Raw genomic sequence first — 26,461 nt, 5'->3', positions numbered from 1 at the left:
GCGGTAGCGCCTCTGGTTTTAACACGGGCGTCAGCGTCCCCATCTGTTAACCCGTAACGTGCGCAACACGGGAAGGCAGCACAAAGGCGGTGGTTCTGTATTTCATCTTTACTTGAAGTTTCGAAAGTTTAAAAAGTTACACAGTTATAAACAAGCGCTTTCCCCGTTCAGCTCTTTCAGACGAAATTAACATAGGAAGTAGGCACATCTTTGTTAAAGAACAGGACTCCGTATCTTACAATGGTGATCAACAGGTAAAATAAAATTTATTTCCAAGTTCATATTAAACACTCATACCAAGACAAACATGAAAGTTGGGGTTGTTTGTTTTTTTTTTTTTTTTTTTAAGTATTGCACCACCAAGGCAAATTTTTATCTATTGCCTAGTGAGTTATATCACACATGGACAATCGAGTTCATCCCCGTTTTCGGAAAAACTACAATACAAAGGCAAGGCCATTCCGTGTGCTCTGGCGGGAGCGAGCTTGGGAATACCGAGGAACCGACCTGTGCACTCGCACAAGCTGCCCCCGTGCAACCCCAGCAGCTTTCCTGGTGAAGTTTTGTTTCACAGCCTATTGGCAGACACCAGTGCAACGCTATAAAAGGTCTGCAAGACAGGACGTGGAGAAAGCTGTTCCGACAGCAAGCTGTGCAAAGCCTAGGCAGTCACACAACAGACAGCCATTTTGGTTCAACCAGGCTGTCAGTCCCCCACCCACCCACCCCCTACAAAAATCTCAGTTCGATCAGAAAACTTCTGGCCATCAAAACTGATTTATCACACCAATAAAATCTACCTTGTTTATAACCAGACAGTATGCTTCTGCCAGAAACTTCTTTTAACCTCCAGCTACCAAGACAACAGAAAAACCAGGGTTGTCTCAATGCACAAGAGGGCCAAAAGAGTATACAGAAATGGAAAGCTATCTGCACCTTGACACCTTGCACTTGTGGTCAGCATACAGGAAGCAAATACCATTCACAAATATTTAGTTTGACATACACCAGGAGTGATCCCAAACCAACTCCAGGTGAGGAATTGCTATAATTAAAAAACCTGTGCGTTTGCTGTATTTGTACAAGTGCAGTATTTAACGACTTCAAAACGAAAGGGTAACAAAAATGAACACATGGATTTATTCACTACATCAGAACCAATTCTTACAAGACTGAAAACAGGACTTAAAAGTAGCATTTGCAGCTGGTCCCTCACGTTGACATCTCAGTCTCGGGAGTTTAAACCCAAAGCTTTAGCTAAGGAAAATCTTCCACTCTTGAGATACAGCAACACGACTTTGCATTACAGGGACCGTGTGTGACACTTGAGGATACAGAACTGAAGCTGTAACTTGTACCTACGTACTGGACAGACCACAGAGTCGCCCAGTTCAAAACACAGTGACAGCAGTTCCAGGGCTTAAAGCAGCTTTACATTTCTGCAGATTCCGTACATGTTCATAACAGGTGAGTTTCTGGACTGAAGCCAGTTGGCCTGGATTAAACTGCTCTTGTATCTGTAGCTAGCAGTTCTCCGTGGATGAAATCTCAGTCACTGGCAAGAATCCCCATCAGTTTTTAAAAGTCCAGGTTTCACCTCTCATAGCAATGCCTCGATTTCCAGTCCCTCCCTGGGAGAGCAAGCTTTGAAACCGAGTAGGTCGTAAAGTTTATTCTGAAGATAACATTAGTTCTTGAATGCAAAACTAAACATTTTATGACACAGTTTACTAGTTATGTCTGTTAGTGACAGATGAAAATGGAACTGTGACTAATTATATCCAATTTACAAGAGACTAAATGTTTTTGTGCAAGTACTAGCTGTGATTTTAACACACAAAGTTCAACTTTCTTCCTGAAACGCTGCAAAAACTGTAAGTGTAGAGGGATTTATGTTACTGGTAATTGCAATCTACTGTTGAAAACTCTTTGAACATTAGCATTTAAGTAGTCATAATCAGTTTTCAATGTTCAACTGAAAAATTGGACTCTAATTTCACCATTAAACAGCAAAGTTGGCTATAAAGGTGGCCTAGGAAAACACAACCTATATATGTAGTTTCTACTGCAAAGCAAATTCTATAGACTATACGCTAAGATAACATGTGATACACAGCTGTATCGAAGTATTAACATGTATTTTTAAAAATCCAACAATTTCAGGTTCTGGAATAGCATGCAACAGCCCATGGGCTGTGCGCGTAATGACACGCACATGTTTCTAGGGAAAAGGATTCTCAGCCTGCAGCAGCAGTGGGGAGCTGTGGCACTGCTACCACACAAAGGTACATGCACAGATCAGGAGCTTGCTGACATTTCTCCTTCACAGAGCAACATTTTGGTCTAGCCCATGGGGTGCCAAGTCTTCTCAACACCGAGTCTCTCGCCATGGCTGCGGCCTCCATTACTCACAGCCCACAGAATTTCACCCTTAGTGCATTACAGAGCGCCTCCATGCATCTCCAGCTGGCAGGATTTGCACGCATTTAATCAAATTCATCAGTTCTTAAAAGCAGTATATCGTAACACATTAAACTATTCTTTATCATTTACTGTCAAATGAGGGGGAAGAAACACAGCAGTTTTAACACACTACTGTTAGAAAATGTTGATAGTTCTAACCGAGGCACAACTGTAGATGGCGACCCACAAGCCGCTTAGGTCACTGAATTAGGAAATGTACATTTACTTCAGATGCGTGTATTACCTGTGAAAAAATCACGAAGGTCCATCTAACTTAAATGTTATATGCAGCCTAATGTGCACTCCATGTAAAATGTTACGAACACTGCCCCAAGGGCATGTGATTTCCTGTACCTGCATTATGCTACTGGGCAGCAGACAATCAGAATTCACTCCAGCTTCAAAATAGCATGTTAACTGCCCATAATCATTGCAATCCCTGTGCAAACTGCATTCTGTGGCTATGTTTTCAGCGCCTTAGTTAATTTAACTTGATTATAATTGGAAGCATCTGACTATGATTTAGGCATGCTTATTGCTATAAAAGAAATAAGCTCATCTTCAAAGTTATTGTGCAAGTATTTTAATAAGATTTGCACACATCTCAAAAAATTCTATTGTATGACTCCCTGGTCTCGGAGTTAAGTCAGCTGTAGAAGACTCAAGCGAAGAGCTCACTGATGAGGTAAGGGATGTATCTGCAGATTTTCCTTGTACATCAGCATCTGAATCTTTCTGACAGGATCTGTAGTTACTCACAGAACCTGATCTCTGTGGAGTTGCAGTCCCAGACTTCGCTTCAGTAATTTCATCTGGAGGGCAAGGGGAGAGAGGAGGAAAATAAGTTATCGGCATCAAATCAGTTACAGGAACAGCAAACATCCTCCCCCTCTCAAATTTCCAGAATATATAAACAGCTTTTGCAAACTGTATATATTTGAGACAAAATAAAAGCTTATACATACGGTAAGACAGAAGTGTCATGTGAATTACTCCTGTATTCTGAACTGTGCTCCAGAACTGTTTACATCTAGTTTAGACCAGCACTTGCCTTATTTTTCATGTACTAATTTCAGCAGCTAATAGTTCAATTTACACTACTTAAAATAAAAAACAGGATAGCCTCATAACGTAAAGTCCAGTAACAGTTCAAACATTTTGTAGATGCTTTTTGCTAGCATCTACTTTATTCTATTTTTGTTTTCTTTACATTTGGTTATTTATACTTTGTCATTTGTATTTTTATTATAATTCATTGATACATTAATTGCTAGCATCTACATTAAATTATCCTTCACTTTTGGAAGTTTTTTCCCGATAGTATGTTGCTCATTTGGCTGCAGCAGCTTAAGCTTACCTTCAGTATGAGAAGGAAATACTTCCATCTTAGAAGTAATGTTCTGCTGAAGTATCTCTATTTTTACTTTAAATACTGAACATTAGTTTGACTCTCGCCTGGCACCAGAAAAGCTATTTCCAGGCAGAAACTACTGAACTCAGGAAAGCCTGTCTTCTCACATCAAAGCTACTTTAAACTACAGTTTGGCAAGAGGAACAGAGAACAGTTAACTGTGGTGGAGAGAAAGGAAGTCAAAGCAGCTTCACTGTTGGAAGACAGATGGCAAACCCATGCCCTTGGGTTGTATTTCCTCAAGAGCTAAAGCCAGGAGTGCAGCAGGCTGCCCTCCCCCAGCAGCAGGGCTCTAAGCAGTCATCTCCCCTCCAACAGGGATGGCGTTTGTCCTATACTGCAGCAGGTCAGTACAGAAAAGTGACTGTTGCCGTGTTAGCAAGTACCACTGGATCTAACCAAGCACCTGTATTATCAGTCAGATCAGATTAACCTGTCATGAGACACAGCCTTAGCCAACCTATACTGTAAACCAGCTGCACTCCAGTAAATCCTTTATTCCTAGGTATGTCATCTACACCACCAGCTGTAGGTAATTCTGCTTTAGTCTACTATGTCCATAAACAAGCATTGTGGCCAGTCTCTATTAGCTTCTCCATTCGTTTTCAGGAAGCTATCCAACTGGGATTTGCATGCTGTGTTACTGTCACTCTATAAAATTTATCTTTCTACAGGTTAGAACAACAGCTTTCAAGACTTCAGTTATTGTAAGCATACGACTCCCATCTCAAATTTAGTCTGCTGCTAGCACTGGTGGGTTGACTGCCTGGCAGCTAACATCTCAGCACAATGGGAGAGAAAATTGGAAGGGCAAGTAAGAAAATAAAAACACTCATGGGTAGAAATAAACATAGTTTAAAAAGAGGAAGAAAGAAAAAACTGATGTAACAGCAATCACCCACCACCTCTCCAAAGCAGATCAACACCCAGCCAGTCTCAAGGCTACCTTCCCCACTTCCCCATCCCCTCAATTTCTCTGCTAAGCCTAACACTATATCACATGGAATACCCCTTTGGTCAGTCTGGCTCAGCTCTCCAGGTTGCATCCCCTCCCAAATTCTTGCTCACTCCTGGCCTACCCATTGAGTGTGACAAAGTGGGGAAAAAGAAAGACTAGATACTACGCAAGTACTGCTCAGCAACAGCCAGAACACTGGTGTGTTATCAACACTGTTTTAGTCATACATCCAAAAACGCAGCACCATACACGCTGCTATGAAAAAAATGAACTAATCTCAGCCAGACCCAGTACAGCAATGTACAGCCTAAGTCAAATTTAAATGTCTAGATGTCAATCTTTATCTTTACTAGGAAATGTTATTCATGTGCTTACTTCAGATCTCAATTACTGTTTAAATTTGGGGGTGACGCTCCAAGAGCAGTTTAGGTTGATCTAAGTCTCACCTCTCACAGCCCTGTCCCCTTTTGCACTAGTGGTATTAGTGCTGCTGCAGACACAAAATGGAGTTCAGGAGTTAACAGCTAATAATAGATTATTTAAGAGATGAAGCAGCTAACCATCTGATCACAGAACACTAGAACAGGGAGGAATAATGAAACGCTATTAATTTAAGACAGTCTAGATCTGTATTAAAGGTCAACGCTAACTTCACTTCTAAACAAGTAAATTCAAACATGTTTGTGTTTAGAATGATTTCCCGTACAACTTCATTAACTTATGTAAGTCTTCACATACCATCAATGCTACGAAAGTCCAGTAAATATGTCCTGCTGTCCACCTGATACAACTGTAGACTCATTTTGGAATATGCACTTGTTACTGGATTCTTCCTTCGAACACGTAGATAGTATGGATTCACAACCTAGTACAAAAAAAGGTAAGTTAATTACCAGAGCTGCCTGAATAGCACTGCATTGTTTTTGTCATTGCAACTCAGTCAATTATTAACTTGTTCATCAGTGACCTGGATGAAGAGTTAGAATGTACCCTCAGCAAATTTGCTGATGACACCAAACTGGGAGGTGTGGTGGATACACCAGAAGGCTGTGCTGCCATTCAGTGTGACCTGGATAGGCTGGAAAGTTGGGCAGAAGAGAGGAACCTGATGAGGTTCAACAACGGCAAGTGCAGGGTCCTGCACCTGGGGAGGAACAACCCCATGCACCAGTACAGGCTTGGGGTGGACCTGCTGGAGAGCAGCTCTGTGGAGAGGGACCTGGGTGTCCTGGTGGACGACAGGTTAACCTTGAGCCAGCAGTGTGCCCTGGCTGCCAAGAAGGCCAATGGGATCCTGGAGTGCATTAGGAGGAGTGTGGCCAGTAGGTCGAGGGACGTTCTCCTTCCCCTCTGCTCTGCCCTAGTGAGGCCCCATCTGGAGTACTCTGTCCAGTTCTGGGCTCCACAGTTCAAGAAAGGTGAGGAGCTGCTGGAGAGTGTCCAGCGGAGGGCTACGAGGATGATGAGGGGACTGGAACATCTCTCCTATGAGGAAAGGCTGAGAGAGCTGGGCTTGTTCAGCCTGAAGAAGAGAAGGCTGAGAGGGAACCTTATAAATGCCTGTAAATATCTCAAGGGTGGGTGTCAGGAGGATGGGGCCAAACTCTTTTCAGTGGTGCCCAGCGACAGGACAAGGGGCAATGGGCACAAACTGAAGCAGAGGAAGTTTCGTCTGAACATGAGGAAGAACTTCTTCCCTCTGAGGGTGACGGAGCACTGGAACAGGCTGCCCAGGGAGGTTGTGGAGTCTCCTTCTCTGGAGATATTCAAGACCCACCTGGACAAGGAGGACCTGCTGTAGGTGACCCTGCTTTGGCAGGAGGGTTGGACTAGATGACCCACAGAGGTCCCTTCCAACCCCTACCATTCTGTGATTCTGTGATTTCAGGCTTACCTGTTGGAGTTATGGGGTTTGGTTTGGTGGGGTTTTTTTGGTGTTTTGTTTTGGTTTTTTTAGCCAACAGAAAAACATTCCTACAGCCCCAACAGAGAAGTTAGACATGTTAGGAAAGACTTTTTTCCTGTCAGCATGAATAGCCTCCCCTAAAACCCTTCCTGCACAGCCAGCACAGGCACATGAAATTATTTTCTAGCATAGGAGAACATAGTTTCAGACTCCTAGGCTATGTAACTACACAGCTCAAAGGAAAATTTACTGTTGCCTACTGTAAAAATCTTTTATTCTTTTACCTTCCATTCATAATCCAGTTGTTTAATTGCTCGACAAACTTCAGCCATGATATCATTAGGTCGACTCTGACTCCGTATTCCCAAGTGCCACTTCGCTCTTCTCACCCCTTGGTGTTTTGACTTCTGTGGATTCAGCTCATCAAGAGTATGTCGAGGACGAGGTGCTTCAGCTACTAAAAATGGCACTCTTTCAGGATGAGGGCGTGAGAGATGGTGGTCATCAAGAAAAGAATCCGGTGGGCTTGTAGCCAAGTAGAAGTCTTTGGCCTCATTCATTATTCTTCTATTATCTATAATGAGGTGATAAGCAACCGCTAAAGGGTCCTGATGATTTCGGCTGTATAGACAACTCAGCACTTCCTCTTCAGTGCATTCAAACTTCTCACACACTTCTTTTAAGGCTTCATCATCAATCATGGTAGAACTATATGATGGGTCCTCAGGAAACAAGTATTTCGGAAGGTCCTGCTTAAACCATTCATGTTCCCTAGTTTGAAAAATAAAAAAAGTCTGAGTATATGTATGTAAATCAAGCCTTTTTAGTACTACATTGTTTAAAAAATAGAGTTGGTTTCAGTCTGTACAGGAAGAATCACAGTTGTCAGTCCAAGTCGCCTTCTGTGCAGCACAAACAATAAAACAGTACATAAAGGGAAGTAATCACCACCTTGATGAGATTTTGCTAGACATTATGCAGGAGACTGAAAAAAAAAAATCTTCTTTCCTGTAGTTTTTCAACTACCTAAGTTTCAAAAACATCTTTCTATAACTCAGCAACCAGCTTTCCATATAAATGGTATATTTTTTACTGCGCCACTATGTTAGCTTGGAGATATTTTCAACTGAAATTCTTATGCTACCCACCTGAGTTGTCCCTCCCCAAGTACACACATAACAATACATAACAAAATTAACAAAACTAAGAAATGTTGATAATGAATAATTTTTTTTGTAGATGTTTGGACAAGAGATTTTTGAACACTAAAGTCACATGCTCCCTACCCTAAGCAAGCTGCTTATCATTTTCTCATCCAGAACATCCTCAGCTGTCTCTTCCAGACTTAGGAGAGTTGAGGGAAACTATGGAAGGGTCAATCTGTACCCCTTTACTACTCTACCCACAGGCTGGTATTCATAAGATGGAAAATGAAAGATACAGAAGGAACCAAATACTTACATTGCCTAATCATACAGAAAAAAATAAGATTTTGTGCGCTGTCCTGGTTTTGGCTAGGACAGAGTTACATTTCCTCCCAGTAGCTGCTGTGGTTTTAGTTGCTTCTAAGAAGTCAAAAGACTTTCTCTAGTCCCATATTCAGCTAACGAGCAGCTTTGCAGGAGCTGGGAGAAAGCGCAGCCATGCAGCCAGCCCAAGCTGGCCAATGGAAATATTCCATACCATACATATCGTGCTGAGCTTACAAATCGGGGTTGGGGGAGGGAGAAGGAATCTTCCCTTTTTTACCATGAACCTGGGGCGGGGGGGGAAGTTAAGTTTTTTTCCTGAGAGTTTCGCGAGTTATGTGAAATTCACGAGTTAAATCCAGAGATCCTCTCTTCTCCTTGAGGGTGCTGAAGAGTATTCAGCAGTGTTTGGGAGCTGCAGGCCAGGCTCCAACACAGTGCAGTAAGTCGTGCCTCTCTGGAATAGCTAGGGTTGTTTTGGTTTTTTTTCTCTCCAAACATTCTATCACTTCATCAGGATCCTCCAGTCATTCAGGAGGTGAAGTGCCAGACGATCAGAGGTGATGAGCTTTCTAGAAACCTGCCCACATTCTCCCATGTGCCTTGCCACCCATAACCACACTGCCTTGAGGCCTGCGTGACATTCGTAAAGCATATTCTTAAGTAGTTTGTTTTCCTTAGAAGAAAAAGGAAACAATATTCCCAAGAAATACCAGTAACAGTATTTTGATTACCCAAGGATGTTCTAGATACTGAATAGTTACTGTAACAAGGGAGTAAAAAGTCACAGAAAGAGGTGGTGAAGATGCCATTCCGTATTTCCTCTACAAAAAAACCCTCTTGGATGACAAAGTATAATTGTTAATTGACTCCATGAGATGGCACCCAAAGTACAGTAACAGCCTCAGTACACAGCCCAAATACCAAATTAAGCCTAAGGCCAGTGTTTTAATAATAAATTTTCCAGGCAAAATGCCACTACACTCTACAGAGCACAGCAAACTGCAGAAGCCAAAACCAGTCTTTAACACGTAGAGCAAAAAAGGGAACACAGCACAAATCAGATAAACTAATATCAAGAATAGATAAATCAGTATTGCGACCAGCATCTGTCAACAGATATCATAATTATAAATTCCATCTAATACACTCTGTTCAAATCTGTTATAATCTCAAACCCTTCAAGCCTCACAGTGGGTGCCAAAAAGGACTGTCGGGGTTTAACCCTAGCCAGCAACTAAGCACCACACAGCCACTCGCTCATTCCTCGCCAGTGGGATGAGGGGCAGAACTGAAAGGGTAACAGTGAAAAAGAAAATTGTGAGTTAAGAACAGTTTAATAACCAGAAAGAAATTTGAAAATAAATTTTAAGGAAAAGAAAAACACAACAAAGAGAGGCAAATAAAACCCAAGAAAGACTGGTCATGTAAACAAAGCAATAGCTCACCATCAACTGACCGATGCCCAGCCAGTCCCCGAGCAGCAGTCCACCCCCACCAACCTCCCCCCCAGTTTACATGCTGAGCATTATGCCACATGGTACAGAACATCCCTTCGGTCAGTTGGCAGCAGCTGTCCCAGCTGTGTCTTCTCACAGCTTTTCGTGCACCTCCAACCTATGCACAGGCAGAGCAGTGTGAGGAGCAGAAAAAGCCTTGACTGTGTAAGAACTGGTCAGCAGTAGCTAAAATATCCATATCTGACCAACGCTAGTTTCAGCACAAATCCAAAACACAGCCCCATACAAGCTACTATGGAGAAATTTAATTCTGTCCCAGCCAAAACTAGCACAATAGACCAAGCTCTCATCAGTGTGATTCCGAGAACAAGTCTCAGCACAAGTGTGTTGAGCAAAACACACTTCCATCAGAAGCAAACAGTTAATCTGGACGTTGAAAAAGCTTCCCCTACGTCACTACAAAGCCCAGTCCCAGGTGGATGACTGCACCCAGAGGAATATTTTGTTACTATTCATTGCAGAGGGCCTCTCCTCGCACGCACTACCATCCTCCCCAGAGGAATTCAGGTATTCAACTGAACTCCGTTTGTACTTTAAACGGTGAGATTAAATGCCTGACGGCTAACAGGATAGAACTGTTTTAAGACTCATAATCCATCCATAGACTAACCAACATTCTTCAACACCTTTTTCATACCACTTCTGTTCTGGATTTACTTAACGTGAGATAAGCTAAGTTCCTATTCACTCAAGTTTTACAATACTTAGTTCTACCGTGCTTTGATTTCTGCAAGAAAGTACTTCCCATTGCACTAGATAAGAACACCACGTGTTTTGTTCTACTGAAAGAACATGAACATTGCTGATGTCCTAACTTCCAACCCTAAAAGAAGCAGCATTTTCACTAAGGCAGTGTATCAGAGCTCTCTCCTTAGAGCTTCTTACAAAAGAAACAGGAAAACCTGACTAAGTTGCTGCATGAAGTGTAGGTCTATCAGCTACGAAGTGAGGTTTTTTTTTTATTCGACCCACTGCACACCTGTCATAGCAGTCACCTTCTCCAGAAACTCCTGGTGGAATCTGGAACCCATGATACATCTCTGTAGCGACAAGCTTTAACATGTCAGTATTCAACGCAGTAATTATCACTCACGCACAAATTCATGTCAGGATTCCAAAGCTAGAAAGTGCTATCTTGCACGTGGAATATTCACAGTCTTAACAAATGATTTTTTCAGAGTCTGAAAAAATATGAATAAAAGCAATAGCTATCAAAGAGTCATAACTTCCCCTCAGACATTTACAGTACAGAATAGTGGTTCTTAACAGCAAAGACCCTTTTTTGGCCAGAGAAGTCAATACAGCGTAGTTTTTGCAAACCATTCTGCAGGTAAAGAGCTTTGCTATAGTCTTAGAGTTTCTCACAATTTCTGTGTGTAACGTGTATCGTTTGTTTTACTGTTACCTTCCACAGATACTTCATTGGCCACTGGAGATTAGAACAATCAGAGCTAAAACCAAACCATCAGAAGGTGAATTTTTGATCTCAGTCTATAAAACACAGACAAGTTGTATGAATAGTTTCTTTGTTCTGTATATTTGCACAGAGATTATCATTCCAGCATCCTGTGATCAGACATCAGTTAGAGTTTTACCTAATGTCTCTGATCGTCGCTCTCTTCATTGGATCCACTTGCAGCATGTGCTTCAAAAGACTAATTACAGACGGATTCAGGTACTGAGGGGTATAAAAGATACCATCACATATCTTCTTAAAAAGGGTTGGCACGTGATCATCATCAAATGGAAGTGTTCCACAGAGTAAAGCATAAAGAATAACCCCACTGCTCCAAATATCTACTTCTGGACCTGCATATAATCTGGGAAAAAGTTAACTATTAGTGATTCATGTTTAATACATTCAAACAGATATTTTTCCTCTACTTTCTTACATTGTGTCACAATAATTAAAAGTGTATGAACTTGGGACAACTAATCTGCAACTACTACACCACTTCATTTCTGAAGTTCAGCCCACGGTTTCTCAGCATCAAGCTTGTCAATTGAACCAGTTTCACAGCCTTTAGAATCAAGCAGCAAAATTACTGAAGTACATGCACACATGTATCCAATGTAAAAGAAACTACCTTCCTGAAATTACTTCTGGTGCAGCATAGTTCGGGGAACCACAGCTTGTTCTTAAAAATTCTCCATCTGACATCATATTTGATAGACCTGAAAGTGTATAAGAGTAACTACCAAAAATGCCAAAAACAAAATGATTTCACATTGCATATATCACCTAGAACAAATCACCAGTAATTAAAATCAGCAAATTAACAAATCTATCAAAGTAAAGAAGTAACATTGTTCGGCATACTGAAATTTTTATACAAGCATGCCACATAATTTTCCATTTAGTTTACCAGAAATTTAAGTAACATCAATCCATTATTACACACAACCTAGAAATATTTGGGAACGTATTCCGAGGCAAAAACTAGTCCAGTCTGGATGATACAGGCATGACAGAGGACAAAGTTGCTCTAAGGGCGACAGAGCAGCATAGCAAGACAGGATTTTCATTATTAACAAGAAAGTCTTAAAAACTACATTTGCTTCTAAATGCCAAAGTGGAGGACCACAGACTTGCCTGAAATTCTGTAAGAGGTTATATAGAATACGGGAACTGAGAAGTACACATGACTTCACCACAGATTAGACACCCACACTGCTCAGTGGCTTCCTGAATCACTGCAGTTCAGTAATTTGATCTTAGATACTCAGCTAGTAATTAAACTGTACTTTAGAATTCAGTATAGTCTAGTATCTATAAAGTACTACCACTTCCAGAATAGCTATGGAAAATACCTTCTAGTTTACTCAGGTGGAGGCTGCAGAATCAAGACTACCATAAGCCAGAGAACACAGTCTCCAAGGAGGAACTGTGCCCTTTTACAGTTGGGGGGTGAGGGAATGAAAGAGTACAGTTTGGTTAGTCTTCATATTCTAATACACAGAAGTTTTCATTAAGCTCTTGTTTAATCGACTAGTCACAATTAACTGACTGCCACTGCTTTGCTGATACTCCAGTTAGAGGAAGATATTTTTGTAAGTCACTGTCCTTTTCTTCACCATGTTAAGCCATTTAACCCAAAGCCTTTTCTACTCACAAGAAATCAGTACGATTCCCAGTGCCCACATACCTGAACACCATACGTTCAAAATATACTTGGAATACTCAGCATTACCTAGAACCTTTCATCAGAGACTTCAAAGTGCTTTACAAGGGCAAGTATTATCCACTATGTTCACAAGAGATATACTATGATGATAAAGAAGTACGGATACCTTACTATGCTTACATGGTGAGGTTTCCTGATCCAGATAGTTCCAAGAACTAGCTGTCAGTTTTCTCAGCAGCTGTGTCACAAACAGCTAATATAAACAATTAAGCTTTCTGATTAGTTAGGCAGGTATATAGCAAAAAAAGCACAGAAGTTTGAAGATTAACTGTTTTTATTTTACCTTTTATGCTTTAATTACATTTTTTCAATCACATCTTCAGAGTTTCTAAAGTGAATTTAGAGCAGTTTAATCAGAGGGCTAGTGTATTTTACTATAGCAATGAGGTTGTTAAACATGATGAACTGCCCCTGCACTGGACTTCCAAGGGAGCTAAGCACCTACATTTTACAGATTGTGGAACAGGCACTAAGAGTGCATTTTGAAGTGGAAAGGTCAGGAACTAAGTCTATTTGGCATTTCAGAGAAAACAGTGCTACACAAAACCGAACAAACCCGTTCACAATTTCACCCAGTCACAGGAAATACCTGAAAAGAAAGCTTCAGAGGAAAACAAGTTCTACACACGTATAAGACCATCATTTTGCTCTACATTCATACTCTTCAAGTTCTTTTGTGTCCCACGACCAGGATATTGAAGTATACACTTTTTATTAACTATTTCCCATAGTAATTAACAGGATTTAAATAACACCAGAAAAGTGATCACATATAAAAGCCATGCTTACCAAAATCAGCTATCTTCGCATTCATGTGTGCGTCAAGCAGCACATTTTCAGGCTTCAGATCTCTATGTACTACCATATGCCTGTGACAGTAATCCACGCCAGAAAGGATTTGCTGGAACAGACGTCTACTTTCTTTCTCATCAAGCTAAGACAGACAAAGGTTTTATGCAATTATGAGACAGTAAAAGATAACTCATTTTTCATTTATACGAATTAAAATTTCCCATCACCTAAAGTTATCATTTACAGTTTCAATACTTCATATAGCAGATTATTAGGACTTGTAGCAGAAATCTTCACAGCTTACATCATTTTATTTTGTACCACAGCTGTAAAATTACTAAAACAAAGCATACCAACTGGCTCAGAAAGTCACTGAAATTTCTCAATCACACTTTTGAAATTTATTAGGCAGATGTTACATACTCAATAACTAAAAACATTAGCACCCAAACAATAACTTTGTCTAACTGGAACATCAATCAACTTTGACATTTAAGCACAGTGTAAGATTTAAGTTGACAGGCAGTAAAGAAGTGATAAATTTTAGATGCTATTTATGCTATTTATTAGCAGTTATCCCCAAACAGCAAACTTAGCTGGGAATTTCCTATAAACATGTCCGAATCCGTGTCAAAGTTTGTCCTAACAACTAACTAAACGCATCCTGGCTATCTACATGGCTTGTTAAAAGTGACTTCAGAGCTTTCACAAACTGTTCTACTAGTAGAAGAGGGTAATAAGGGCACAACGGTAGGCTTCCAATAATGGTTTATAGTGAAGAAGTAGTTCTCAGCTACTCCAGCTGGATACATATCCATCCAGTTTGCACAAAGTACTATCAGTATCAGTAGAGAGGAAAAATGTTACGACAAAGTCATACATAAAGATCTGAAATGTGTCAACCTATAACTACTTTTACTTTCAGAACTAGATGTAGTCATAAAGTGTATTTTAACTGCCAACAGCAAAATTAATACTGAATACACAAAAACAAACCTTCATTTAACAGTGTGATGGGTATCCCTGCTTCCAACCCCTGGTAATGTGATTATTGTAACTACCACCATTTTATGAGGCAAGCAGCCATTCTGTGACCGAGCAAGTCACATATTCATGCCCTTTCCTTCATTATCATGCCCAGAAGGTCCTGTGAACCAAGTAGACACACCAAGCAGATTTCTGTCTTCCCCTCCCTACCAGCCTCAAGATTCCTGGGCACCAGGCAGATTACCCACTTCCTTACCAGCCTTGCAGGTCCTAGGCACCCGGCCAGCCAGGTGGTGGTGATGACCCCATCACAGAACAGGGAAAGGTAACAGAACACAGAGCACTGTCTGTAAATTCAAGCAGTTACAAGACCTAAGTGGGGAACCTAGACTAGAACCACTGCTGGACAGTGATCCATAACACCCAGCAGCCAGGGATGCCTCCATTGTTCTCTTCCTCCTCGGAGGACTGAGTGAGCAATTCGTTCATATGATTCTCCAGTCTAGACTGTGATTGTTACATTGATACAGCAAACCACACATTAAGATTTGACCCTATCTGCAGGGGGTCTAGGCAATTAGAAATCGTAAGTTAAGTTGTATTACAAATTCTGTATTACACTATTTACAAATTGCACTACATTGATTCTGCTTGTAGAAATCCCGTGTCACAGTAATCATAAATTCTGTGCTACACTAATCATAATATCCTGTTAAGAAAACAAAGCTTTAAATGCATAGATCTGCCAAGGATCCCCAAAAAGAACCTGTCTGCCCCCTCAGTGTCAGGTGACATGGGACTGTTGCAAAAGCAGTAACAGAATGCAAGTCATTGATTTGTAGAGTTGGACTACTTCTTACCCTTCCATTTTTGCAGATATAATCAAACAGTTCTCCTCCTGAAACATATTCCATCACCATGAAAATGTCAGTTGGTGTACTGATGACCTGGTACCTGATAAGAGAAGGTCTGTTAGTCTACAAACTCAGTAAAAGATGCTAGTTACAACCGAAGTTGTGCAAAGAGTCAGATAAAAGTATACTTTACAATATTCATCAGCCAATTTACAGCTACTGGAATGACAGTATTTTTCAGAAGCTATTTTTCTCTCCTTTCAGCATGTGATGTCATCATTGCCAAGAATAGTAAGAAATTTGTACTCCCCACCAGCAACATCAGTCTTTGTATTTTCAGAAAACTAAACTTAGTCCAAATTATTTCTGTGAAACAATTTACAGTGCTGCCTTGTAGACAGCTTGGTGCAGTGAGGAAGGAATTCAAAAGGACTTTGCTAGTGTCTTGAAAATACACACTTTTCAACCTTAACACGTAAAAAACTTGACTTGTGTGCTTCAAGGCTAGAAAAAATTGCTTTTAATAATCATGAATCATCTTTCAAAGACCTAAATTAGTCATTAGTATTTAAGACTATCAACACCCTGGTTATTACATTTTTATCATTCTACTTCAATTAAGTTTCAAAAAAAAATTTGGAAGTTTTGAAATAACTAGTTTACGGCCAAACTCTCCATTTAAGAGCCTTTCATTTTGTTCTACATATCCTTACCTAAAAGTTGTTTAATTTTTTCCCCTTGCAGCAGTCAGAAGTGATTGATTTTTAACAGAACAAGAAAATGAACACTGATAACACTTCAGCCAAAATTCAGATATTATATTGAGAAGACAGGAGGTAGCAATTGTACGAAAATGAACATTTCAATGTACTACACTTAAGCATGCAAATATCCAAATTGTAATAAATAACCAAATTCACACATAACCCTACAGAACTACAACGTTCTTTAAAATGCCAGCTCCAAGACAAAGGGGGAAAATACATGCTTCAGCTTACTGAGACAAGTTATTCATGAACTACATACAGAGCAAAGAGTTCTGACTATCAGGTCACATAGGCATGTGCACATGTATGTGCGTGTATCCATTTTAACAGCTTAGTATTATAGTGTTAACACTTTAAAAGCCCCAATACCCTTCAGAGGCAGTTATCAACATGAAACCTTCAAAGTTAGTTTTACCTAAAACCTCACAGTACAGATGTTTTACCTTTACCAATTTTCTCTCCAATACCTTGGTTGAAAGTACCTCATGCAGTTAAATTGAAGCCATGGCTAAGACAATACTACAGAAATAGTACTTTAATCGTTTTAACTGAAAAGTTACAGCCATGCTTCTCTATAATCGGATAATTTTTCTCGTTATAGAAAAGCAGATTGTGGAACTGTGACATACCTCTAATATCAATAAGGTTATCAAACCACACAGCATAGATGGCCAGAATGCAAAAAGACAGTTTTATGTAGGAAAACAAGATGCACTCTATTGCTAGAGGTCAAAAACCACAGGAGGAGATGCTCCAAAGGTTTTTATTTAAAGAACAGTACAGAAGAAAATCTTATTGCAACCGGCTTGGAACTGTACAGACTGCTAAAACCATGTATGAAAATATTCATAAGGCACAGCAGTGCTCTAAATTAGACACTGTCTAATTTGTAATATTATGCTGAAGAAATCCATTTACCTTTATCCCAAGTATCTTAAGTTGCTACCTAGCAGCTCCCAAGTCCAGTTCCCAATAGCACAAGCAGCGTGATCCTAAGTTACCAGCAAGTCTACCTGCACAACAGTATCAATTGTATCTCAAATACTATTTACACATAGACTAATAATCCTTCTGCTTTAGAAATGCAGGCTGACCAACTGAAAAGTTACAGATCCATCAATTCTTCCATCATCTCCTACATTTTGTCCCTTCTCTCCACATACGGGAGCAAAAAATCTCCCCATAATTCCGAGAAACTGCCATCTGAAACCTGTTAAGGTGACTTAACAGTTCAGCAACACCACAAATTCCCGTTCCACTCCCACATCTCAGTTGGTACAATGACACTTGCTACTTTGTTTTGGCTACAGGCATGTCCTTTGGGCTCGTTCAAGAACTGTAACTTGCAGCACTAGCACTTTTGCAGCCAAATCAGCTCAGCAGCCTTCTGAAAACTAACCCACTGAAGAAGTTAGTGAGTCAATCTCACACAATCCAATTCAGTTTCAGTGTAAGAGCTGTTGCCAAATTAAAGGGTGTACAGGGAAGGCATCTGTCAGTGGCAGTGGGGTCTTAAGACTCTTGCCAATAAAAAAAAAAACAAACACTAAGACCAACACCATGATTAAGACAGCGAAAGTCACCCGTGTCAACTTTACAGGAAATGCAACAAAAAAAAATCCACACTGGCGTTTATAATTTATTTCCTCAGACCAGACATGAGATGTCTATTCTGGGACATATTTAGTTGCACTCTGAACTCTACTGGTGAATTATTGATCAACTAACAGATGAAAACGGGCACCCTGTAAATACCAGACATTTAGACAAGTGGTAACAGCTATACTGAGGAATTCTGAAATATCAATCACATTCAACAAACTACACATCCTTAATACAGAAAAATCTCGCAGAGTGCCATTTACATAAATCACTGACCAGCACAACACTAAAAACATATTGCAAGTAAGAAAACACAATAAACTTGCTGTAGAAATGCCTTTGGAACAACCTTGTTCTGAATAACTCATTTTCTAAGCAGAAAAAAGATCAACTACAAACCAGAAAAACAAGACTGAAGTAACAGCTAAAAACAGAGATATGTGCTACTAGAAGTATCTATCATGTCATTACCTTTTATATACCTGTCTAAAGAATTTGTAAGCAAAGATCTAATGGAAGCTCTAGGCCTGCAGAAAAGATCAGTTTTGTCAAAACACATTACAGAGTACATTGAAAATCGTTGCACGTTTGGAAGCTGGTTACTTCCCTGACAAGACACTGCTAGTAGTATTGCCTTTTAAACATGTTTCAGATTAAAGAGAACAAAACCAGATTGCAAGCAAAACTTACAGCTTAATTATATGAGGATGCCTGAAGAGTTTGAGGTTCTGAATCTCCCTGCGGATTTTTCCTACAACATCAAGGCTGCGAATCTTCTGTCGATTCAGGATCTTCACTGCAACTTTATGCCCAGTTAACTCGTGTTTGCCAACTGCAAGGAACAAGGAAGTGTTTAGTCAGGGTTTTCAATTGCTCCGTAAAGACATAATATTCCCATTTCAACTGCAGACAAGAAATACAAGTTAAGATGTTAGCATTCCACATATCCCTATTAACTTTGCAGAGGTTGAAACTAGATGGCATGTCATTTCTTCTGCCCTGGTCCAATTTCTCCCACAAATCTATCATGAGAAGATGAATGGGATATGCAAGAAAAATCTTAAGCCTAAACCTCAGAAGTCTTGCAGCATTACTACATTTTTGCACCATTGCAACCAACTAAACAAAGCACATCCCAAAACACTGCCATCCCTGCTAATGAGGGAGACCATTTTGTGTCCCTCTAAGACACTTAAAGTTTTTGGCTCACTTGGTAACCCACTCAGACGTGTCCTCCTGCAGCTCTTCTACTTACTGAAGAAACCACTGTTATCCTTCCCTCAAGCAGCCTGTTTCAGGAATTACTCTGAATTACCACTATGAGTGTCTGATCAGCTTACTTAAAAAATAATTATTTATCTGTCCTTGGACCAGTCTGACCCACAGTCTGCAGTCAACACTAGAGCTTTATTATATAAAATAAGTGGCAAAAGCTACAAGACCTGCACAAAATCCAGTAGTTAACTAGGAGAAGCAATGCAAACACGCAACCTCATACAGTCCTCAGTTCTTTCCTACTTCGAGGAATATTTCATTTTTTCTTTCAACAGAGGAACTCAGAAGTGCAAAATATTTCCTACAGCTACACGTCTTAAAGTCCTTAATTTTGCAGCTACTATTGGAAGGAGCAGCAACAAAGTTACTGAGAATATTTTTCTTAAACCCAACACTGGATCACAGATAAACCACTGAAACTATCTCTTCCACTAGAAGGCCTTCCTATCTGCATTGGTTTCTGCATGCAGTGATTATAACTACATCACTTTCATTCATCACCCTGATTCCTACCTTTTGAAGTTAGGGACAGGGACACCTACACGGTTCATCCTTGTCCACTGGAATGGAGATTGCTAACAGACATGTGTCTAACCCATTACTCACCCACGTGGGTGCCTCTCCTCACTTGAGAATTTAACTAAGCCCCAGGCTTCAAGCTTCATTTAAACATAACCATGGAAAGCTATGATAAACAGCAGTGATCCACAAAAATCTTTCTCTATCCAACAGATAATTTGGATAGAACTATCAAACACCCATCAATCTGTAAATCTCATTCCCAACACAAGACTTTCCTGCTGCCTTTTGCCTCCATATTGACCTAAAAACTACTGCAAGTGAGAAGAAATTTTCAGCAGAGAGACAGAGATAACAATAAGCATCTGAGTCATTACTGTTACAACAAAAAGATAGCCGCTGTGCAAAATAAACCATTTTGTCTGAATTGTAGGGAAGTAACTAAGTAGCACATTACCCAAGACCCTAAACCATCACACTGCCACGGTGAGATGCCTTCTGCACCTGAGAACGCAGAAAGGCTCTGACTGCAAGGTGAAAAAACACACACCCCTCATTCAGAGGAGCTATTACCTAAAAATGGCCACAATAACCAAAACACAGGACAGGCACATTTGCATGGCTAAGGAATGCAGGACAAAGCCCACATTCATTACAGGTCCTAAACAGACCACAAAGCATTGGTAGTTGAGTGCCTAGAACTGTAAAACCACATCAACTATTAGAATTATCTGCTTTCAAACGGATCTACAATTAAAACAATCTCCTTTGTTTTCTTCAGTTCAAACAGTTAAAGGAACCCAAGAAATTATATTACCTATGTTCAGACCCTAAGGAGTAATGAATCATTAGCATTAAACGTTAGAAAAACAGCTATTCTACTTGAATTACAAAGTCTTTGCCTATCATTAACATGAACTGAAGCAAGTCAGAAGTATTGGGGGGGGGGGGGGAGATCTTTAATCGGTAAAATTTTACATTAATTTTGGTCAGTAAGAAACAGCTTCTTAGCAACGAACTAAAAAATCAGTTAGACATACGAATTTGTATCTTCCTTTGCTTTACAAAGTACATTTAAGAAGGTGTTTAATTTAGTAAGTAGCATATATATTTAAGAAATTCTACAGCTTAGCATATAAATATTCTGGTTTGACATGCATTGTGTTATAAATTCTTTTTTATCAGCTAATCTGTTTCATTTCTGATTTGTCAGTGTACCTTAGACAAAAACTGGAATTTCATTAGAACTCTGAAAAACATCAGAAAGTAACTAATTAGCTGCAGCAATCTATGTTCAATATGCAGGACACATAGGAAAAGAGTTTTGAAAAATACATTTTTCATTCAAAGTAATTACACAGTAACATTTGTAGTTGACTGAAACCAATTCTAGCTGTCACAGCCTTCAAGATTGTGTGCCTCAAGCCTTGATTTTATTCATTGACTGGGAGAAAACAAGATTTTCTGCTTCTTCAACTCTGTTTGCCAGCTTTGAATAAATTATTGTAATGAAAACACAATGTGGTTTTGTGCAGGTGCAAAGAGATCCCAAAATGCCTGTTCATTTGCTTAAGACATTTCAAACTGAATCGTTATTTTCTTCAGTAATTTTTGCCTCCCTTTTTAAATTCAGTTTAAGATAATAAGATGTCTAGCTTTTTAAAGACACTAGTTTCCACTAGCATCTACTTCATGAAATAAAACTGTTTTCTTGGATATGGTTCAGGATACCTGTTATCAGAAAAACAGCAGACACTAGCTGGTAACAGACTGCTGACCACTTCTGAATTCCTCATACAGACAGAACTGAAAGCAAGAGCTCAGATAATAATATCATGTAGAAGAATAAGCAGCCAGCGTTATCTTTCCAAAAGCTAATTTGTATTACCTCTTGACAGAAATTTTACCTATAAAAAGGATCACAAATTAGAACTAATCAAAATATATTTGTGTTAGTCAACCTTGTCCTTCAAAAGAATCACTGCAAAAAGAAGTTCACTTCACAGACCTAGTATTCCCCTATACTTCTTTATTCTCTGATAATACCAATTGCCTTCAAGCTCCACTACAGCTATGCATAGAACCAAGCTTTCCAAGACAGTGACAGAGCTTCAGACAGGCAGTGACATTTTAACTGTTGACGTGCAGGAGCGACAGTCTCTGAACTCAGTTGAGCAGGCCTTCAGTCGGAAAAGCAGACTGATTACGAGACCATCCAGAGTAAATACACCATTCTTACAAAACACAGGTAACACAGGAAGTTTGTAGAGAAAAAAAAAAAAAAGCTGAGCAAGCATATGTCGTATTTAATGAAACATTTCTGCTATAGGCCAAAAAGCAAACCCAAGGCTCAGTGGAAAGCAGTCTTTAAAAGCGTGAGCTAAGATGTTTTCACTAGCACAAAAAACCACCATGAGCTAATGCTGTGTAAAGGTGCATTGCTGCACAACATCAGACAGCAAACTAATCTGCACCATCCATTTCCTGGTCTCTGATCAATGCCTTGACCAAGAATACTTACTTACATGAGTTTTGCAGCCTGTAGAGACCAGGGGTTTTAACCTAGTTCTACAGACTGGAAGAACTATTGTATAGTTATAACCTTAAGCAGTATCCCTCATTTTCTCAGTACAAACCATGAGAAGCCTCGCTACTCTTCCTTCTATGAATTATGAAGGCTAACTTTATTTCCAAAAATATCTGGAAATAAAAGTTTGCATTTGGTTTCAGCAGGAAACAGCAGGTTTGGTTTATTTGTTTTTTTTAAAAAAACTTTACAATTGACAAAAATAGGGATAGATGTTTTACAGTGAATCCTGGTAAAGTTTAAATAAGAATGTGTCTCACATCATTGATTTAGGTTTAGTACTCTCTTCTGCCCCATAGCTTTTCACTTCTGGGGCATTTCAGCTTTGCTTAGGTATTAGAATCATGACCATCCTTCTGGGGCACAGCCAAGTGAATTGAGTCAGTCAGTGGTCAATTCAGGTTCATACAGCCAGATGAACACTTAAACTGGGAGAAACACCACATAAGTTAACAGTTATCTGTGAGGGCAAAGGGGTAACCAACAGGGCGAATTCACCTGACAGCTACATTGACAGCAGCAGACCTTTAACCATTACTAAGTACTGGTTTTCCAGTTCAATCTCTTCGGGCTACAACCACTGTTAGAACTGGAAGATCCATTGTCAAGAAGCCACATGCCTGACCCCCTACATGACATGAGCTCAGGGAAAATCGTAAGTGAATCTAAAAAATGAACACATTTGTTACATTTTTTCACTTAATTGTCAATTGATGAAGCCATATCAGAGTCACCAGAGAAGGAAAATGATGAGGGCTACAGGAAAACAGCCACAGATCCGTTATTAAATGAAGAAAGTGTGTGGTCAGGGGCCAGTGCATCAGAGATAAAATATACCCTTTATTAAATACAGATAAAGCAAGACAAAACTAACACAGGACATAATCTGGGGACAAAAAAATTAAATAATTTGTGTATGGAAACAGAGCATTAGTCCACAAACACTGAGTTGCTTCCAGACCCTAAAAATATTCCCAAACCACTGAAGGAAGGTATTCAGTAGGCAGAATAATAATGTATTTTAGCACAAGGTGATTTCTTCCCCATTCTTAAAAAAAACAAAGGTTTATAAATGCATGTGTGTACTCTTTACCTAATCCATAGTTACAAAGCAGCCTAAAAGAACACTTAATGCCAATCAAATAAGGCAGATGAGGGGTATTACGGAAACAAAGCAATAATAAACCCGGCAACTATTTTTTTCTTTTTCAGTTAAGTGTTTCAAGCTAACTATTTCACGAAGTGTTAACAGGAGTGACACTCAATAATATATTAAAATTATAACAGTAGCTCCACAAATTGATAAATTCCAAGGTTTCAACTTCAGGCATGTTTTTGCCAACACGGGTAAGAACAGCAGCAGTAGTGCAACAGCAATCTCTGAAATTTAAGAGCATATTAAAACATTTACAGGTGTGCCAACCTTGGTTTTGTGAGGTGCACTGGGGAGGGGGAAACAAAAAAACACCCAATCACTCCACGTCTTTGACCCCTCCCCTCAGCCATGTAGTCCCGTACATGCAGAAACAGAATCTGATGCCTGCCTTCTGCCTTATCTCATTTCCTCCCTACTTAAGGAGGTGGTTAAGTTCCCAAGGAAAGAAATGGTGCTCCAGCTGCAACCGTGGACTTGAAGGGCTGCACTCTGAAAATATTTTCTGCTGCTTTCCCACATATTCTTAGAGACAAACACACCCCAATTTTCTATGCATCAGTAATTTATTCAGGACATGCCAAAAGCTGAGCTTGTGCTAAGAAGATACAACAGAAAATTCTACACTGAGAAAAGGTATCGTGTTAAAAGTCAGCTAGCACATTAGACACAACAGCATATGCTGTAGTTTTTTACTGGTTATAATCTCAAGCAATCCATTAGGTTAACCACAAAAAAACTTTACGAATAATACAACCTGAGTCTAGTGTAACTCATTTGTGAAAGGATTTTTTCAGCTTGCGTACCCCAGTATTTGAACAATTCTCGCAAACACAGCGGGAACAGCATAAGCTAATGAACAGTTTTCCCACCTGTGGTGAACAGCATCAACAGAAAGTTTAATTTTTCTTTTATTTCCACTAGGCTTCACATTTGCAGCATGGCATCTGCACCCCCACTGGGAAAAGTTTTTGAAGTCTGTGCTGAAAAAGGCTTTGATAACCACTGGTCAACTAGATTTAGCATGAAGCCTTTCCATATCTGTGTGTCAGCTGTGTCACCAGTTAATAATCTTAGATTCATCTTTTTACGCTTATTTCTCTCTTTGTAGAGGGAGAAATCTTGCCTTCCTTATAAGGACATCAAGTGTTAGTACTCGTGCAGCAAAATCCAAGACAGCCCAAGAGCCAAGGCTCCCCGCTCTCATTACACAGCCGGGGCTACTTCAAACAAACGCAGCATCGTTAGCTTCCAGAAGCTATTTCCGCACAGGCAAGCGAGGAAGCTGCTCCTCCCGTGGCCACCGCCCCTCGCCAAGTCCCCCCGCACCACTCCGCTCCCGCCCCGCCACGCCCGGCCGCCGGCCCCCGCCCCGCGGACACCGCGCCTGCGGTCGAGGAGCCGCTAACGGCCCGGGAAACACCTTCCGCCGGCCGCCACCCCCCCCCTCCTCGCCGCAGCCCGGTGACTCACCCGGCCCAGCGGGAACGGCCGCCCAGCGCCCGGCACCTCCGGTTTCTCAGCGTCGCCCCCGGCGAAGCTCAGCCCGCCGCAGCGCCCTGGGCGGGAGCCGGAGCGGCGCCAGGCCCGGGACCCTCCCCGCCCACCCCCCCTGGCCCCCCACACGCCCGCCCCGGGCCCCCACACGCCCCGGGCCTCGGCGGCCGCCGTGAGGTGACCGCAGGCGGCAGGGCGGCCCCCCGCCGCCCAGTCCGACGCGCCCACTCTGCGCGCTGCCCCCCCGCTCCCCCCCTGGGCCCTGCCGCTAAGCGGGGCGGGCGGGCGGCGGCCCCGGCCGCTCACCCTTGACTTTGCCGAAGGTGCCGACGCCGAGCGTGTCGCCCAGGATGTAGTGCCCGATCTTCACCCGCCCGTGCTCGTGCTTCTGTTTATCCGCCGCCGCCATCTTGAGCCAAGGGCCGAGTCTGCGCATAGCGCCCGCCCGCGCCGGGACGGGCCGCAGCGCCCGCGGGGGAGGAGCAACCACACAGCGCCCGCCCGCGCCGAAACCCGGAAGCGAACGCCGCGCTTGCCGCCTTCCCGCCCTCCCCGGGGAGAAACCATTGCGGTTCGGTGGGGTGAGGCGGGTCGGCGCGACGGCGCCCCGGGATCTGCGGCTCCCGCTGGTGAGGCGAGGCAGCGGGGCGGGAGACACAGCCCCAAAGGGAGCGGGGCGGAGCGAGGGGCCGGGAGCGGGGCCGTTTGTACACACAGCCACCCGAGGAGCAGGGGGGGTTCCCCCCTGTTCGGGACGGGGAGGCGGGCGCAGCGCTCGTTCCTCAGCGGCGCCGGGTGACGTGAGGGGCTGGAGCTGCGCCGCGTTGCCGGCCGCCCAGGGGCTGGCGGGCAGCGCGGTGTGCTCCCAGCCCGCCGGTCGTGCTCCGCGGCGGGGAGAGGTCTGTGTCGGTGCGAGCTGCGGCAGAGCTGATGTCGCCTGGTTTCGCCTCCCTCCCTGGTGCTGGCATGCCCCAGCGCCGGCCCTTCGTTGTGGTAGTTCAGGAGCACCCGCTGCCGGGAGATCAATTCTACTGAAAAATGATTGTTGGGATCCTATGACAGAAAACGTTGCCATCCTCAAAAAGTAGTCCTCGCAAGTGCCTGTATTTCCAGTCAACCCTGTAAATTAAATCCTTCCCTTTCTCCCTTCCTCTTCCCTGGTCTCGATCTCCAGACCCCGTTACAGGAATACGAGGAGAAGTAGGACCCTCTTAACTCGTGCTACCTCGACTAGGTGACCTGTCCTCCGGTTTGTCCTGCCACCTCATTCATTCACTTTGTGTTCCAGTAGCTTTCCTTGTACTCGTATGCTGTGTATTTTCCGCGTACCAAAGACCGTAGTCTTTTATTGTTGACTAGAACTGAACTATTTTTTAACCACTCTCCAACCCTGCCTTCAAAGAAACGGATGAACCTGGAGAAGAAGTGGCGATTGGACTGGTATGTCTGCATGGAGAGACCGTCGCCTGAAGAGGAAGGTTACGGGCAGCACCCGTCTCTCCCCAGTTCTCCAGAC

General features: G+C 41.7%; 1 protein-coding gene across 1 annotated transcript; it reads right to left on the bottom strand.

The window, feature by feature from the left end:
* Positions 1–733: 733 nt before the first annotated feature.
* On the bottom strand, positions 734–25,412 carry PRKAA1 (protein kinase AMP-activated catalytic subunit alpha 1). Its single transcript, XM_075447311.1, has 9 exons — positions 25,252–25,412; positions 18,605–18,746; positions 15,552–15,645; positions 13,702–13,846; positions 11,815–11,902; positions 11,323–11,547; positions 7,023–7,509; positions 5,571–5,697; positions 734–3,275 (listed from the first exon to the last, which is right to left on the bottom strand). The coding sequence occupies exons 1-9, from the start codon at positions 25,379–25,381 to the stop codon at positions 3,031–3,033; spliced, it is 1,683 nt and encodes a 560-aa protein (XP_075303426.1). The 5' UTR covers positions 25,382–25,412; the 3' UTR covers positions 734–3,030.
* Positions 25,413–26,461: the final 1,049 nt, after the last annotated feature.

This window comes from Opisthocomus hoazin, chromosome Z (assembly GCF_030867145.1).
Source record: "Opisthocomus hoazin isolate bOpiHoa1 chromosome Z, bOpiHoa1.hap1, whole genome shotgun sequence".
In the NCBI taxonomy this organism is placed as follows: domain Eukaryota; kingdom Metazoa; phylum Chordata; class Aves; order Opisthocomiformes; family Opisthocomidae; genus Opisthocomus; species Opisthocomus hoazin.
The sequence above is the reverse complement of the archived record's forward strand: the minus strand, read 5'-3'. Positions and strand labels throughout refer to the sequence as shown.

What these genes read in the sequence shown, in the direction of transcription:
- PRKAA1 (XM_075447311.1), bottom strand. Translation starts at nt 25,381, where the DNA reads ATGCGCAGACTCGGCCCTTGGCTCAAGATGGCGGCGGCGGATAAACAG. An exon ending in CATCCTCATATAATTAAGCT is followed by an intron (nt 15,646 to 18,604) that starts GTAAGTTTTGCT and finishes TTCTCTTATCAG; the next exon opens with GTACCAGGTCATCAGTACAC. An exon ending in TGCGAAGATAGCTGATTTTG is followed by an intron (nt 11,903 to 13,701) that starts GTAAGCATGGCT and finishes ATACACTTTCAG; the next exon opens with GTCTATCAAATATGATGTCA.